General features: G+C 53.3%; 1 protein-coding gene across 1 annotated transcript; it reads left to right on the top strand.

Annotated features, from left to right (window-relative positions):
* Positions 1 to 408: 408 nt before the first annotated feature.
* Positions 409 to 1,551, top strand: WHR41_09593 (uncharacterized protein; the record flags this gene model as incomplete). Its single annotated transcript, XM_069378196.1, has 3 exons — positions 409 to 916; positions 975 to 1,436; positions 1,495 to 1,551. The coding sequence occupies exons 1-3, from the start codon at positions 890 to 892 to the stop codon at positions 1,549 to 1,551; spliced, it is 546 nt and encodes a 181-aa protein (XP_069224758.1). The 5' UTR covers positions 409 to 889.
* Between the last annotated feature and the right edge of the window lie 103 nt (positions 1,552 to 1,654).

Raw genomic sequence — 1,654 nt, 5'->3', positions numbered from 1 at the left:
GATCCGGAAGGCCCGGTTTTCCAAGCAAAATCCGGTCTCTTCACTTCGGAGAAGCACGGTCCAGTAACGGGACGTCGGCCTTCTCGCCTCGCCCGTAGTTCACGCTTCAACTTCAGTGTTCAGCCGAAGAGACCATGGGGAGCCCGCTCGCACGTGCCGTCTCATGTTGTCTTAGTGTTCGTGCTTGGATGACTCCGGATCCCTGGCAGGTGGCGCTTGCTTCAGCTGTGGAACCCGGTCGGTACGTCTTCGTCGTCCGACTTCGCGAATTGGAGGTGTGAAGGCCATCCAGGCAACGGGGTGACGCAGCCAATCCCTGAGTGCTGATTTAGTGGCGTCAGTGATGACGATGATAGCCCCTGGCTTCTAGGTGCAGGTCGTGCTTCACATGCTGCTCTAATCTTCAGCCGACGCTACCCAATACAATCTGGAGGCTAGGGCTTTGGCAGTCAAGTCCATCCTTTGGGGCGAACCAGGATATTGACGAGTCCTGAAATGTGTGCCAATGCACTTGGCGCCTTTTGCGGCTGAATCTTCAAGGCAGCATCAGGCAGAAGTGTGCAAGAGGTCCAGGTCAGCGCCGGCATACTTCAACATGCTGTGCGCGCATTGAAATCTTCACGCCAAAGGCGCTGAAAATAATTATCGAGAATGTCTATCCTCTGACGAGAAATTTTTGCAATTGTTCACTTTTCTGTGCCCCGAACAACAAGTGTCGCTCTTTTGACATGACCATCTCTTATTCCAGCAAGCTGGGAAATCGTCGAGACCTGAAGTCGCAGCGACTTGCCATCTCTGGACAAGTGAGACGGCCAAAAAGGTCAGAGGGGGCTTGCGAGGAATGCCGTAGGCTGAAGAAACGTTGTGACAGAAGACCAATTTGTGCTGGATGCAGCAGCCGTGGCGTTACTTGCGAGTATGTCGCCTGTGCCCGATCCCAACGGCCTCTGGATGCTTTACTAAGGCGTTGGAAGATCTCCGCGCAGCAAGAAGGCGATGGAATAGCCCTGCAGATGGAGCAGCTACGTTCTGAACAGCTTGAACCCGACACCGGGTCAAGCTCCCGCAGCACGGTATCACCAAAATCGATCTTGTTTTGGCCAAGCGTGGCCAATCTTATGGAACAAATCTCTGGAAACCAGACGACGATTAGCAGTCACTCTCAGCAGAGCCTTCGGATATACGCAGAACCGACCATGTCGCTGCCTGGGCTAAACTCTCGCCGCGAAAGCCCGGAACTTGCAGCCACCACCATCAACAGCTACTTTGCCAATTATGTGGAGCAGATCCATAGCATTTACCCCTTCCTCGACATACGCAACGTCCGAGAGCTTCTTGATGACTATATCATGAGCAACGTCGCGAGAGTGAGCGCCCACAGATCTGGTGCCCATGAGGCCCCGGACGGACACTCGAAGCGTCGAAATGCATTGCAGGTATTCGCATCTTCCCAAAGAGTTGACCTGGACAATGTGTTGATACTTCTGGTACTAGTACTTGGCGAGGTATGCGAACATACGAAGTCTTCGTCATGCCAGCAAAGAGATGTAAGCCTCGAGTTTGGCAATCCTTGTTCTCTTCCGGGTGCGAAGTGGTACACGCAAGCCATGAGATCTCTTTTGGTAGCGTCTCAAGACAAAACCCTGACGTGTGC

The sequence above is a fragment of the Cladosporium halotolerans genome (assembly GCF_011745625.1).
Source record: "Cladosporium halotolerans strain TM138-S3 chromosome Unknown Sca385, whole genome shotgun sequence".
Classification (NCBI taxonomy): domain Eukaryota; kingdom Fungi; phylum Ascomycota; class Dothideomycetes; order Cladosporiales; family Cladosporiaceae; genus Cladosporium; species Cladosporium halotolerans.
The sequence above is the reverse complement of the archived record's forward strand: the minus strand, read 5'-3'. Positions and strand labels throughout refer to the sequence as shown.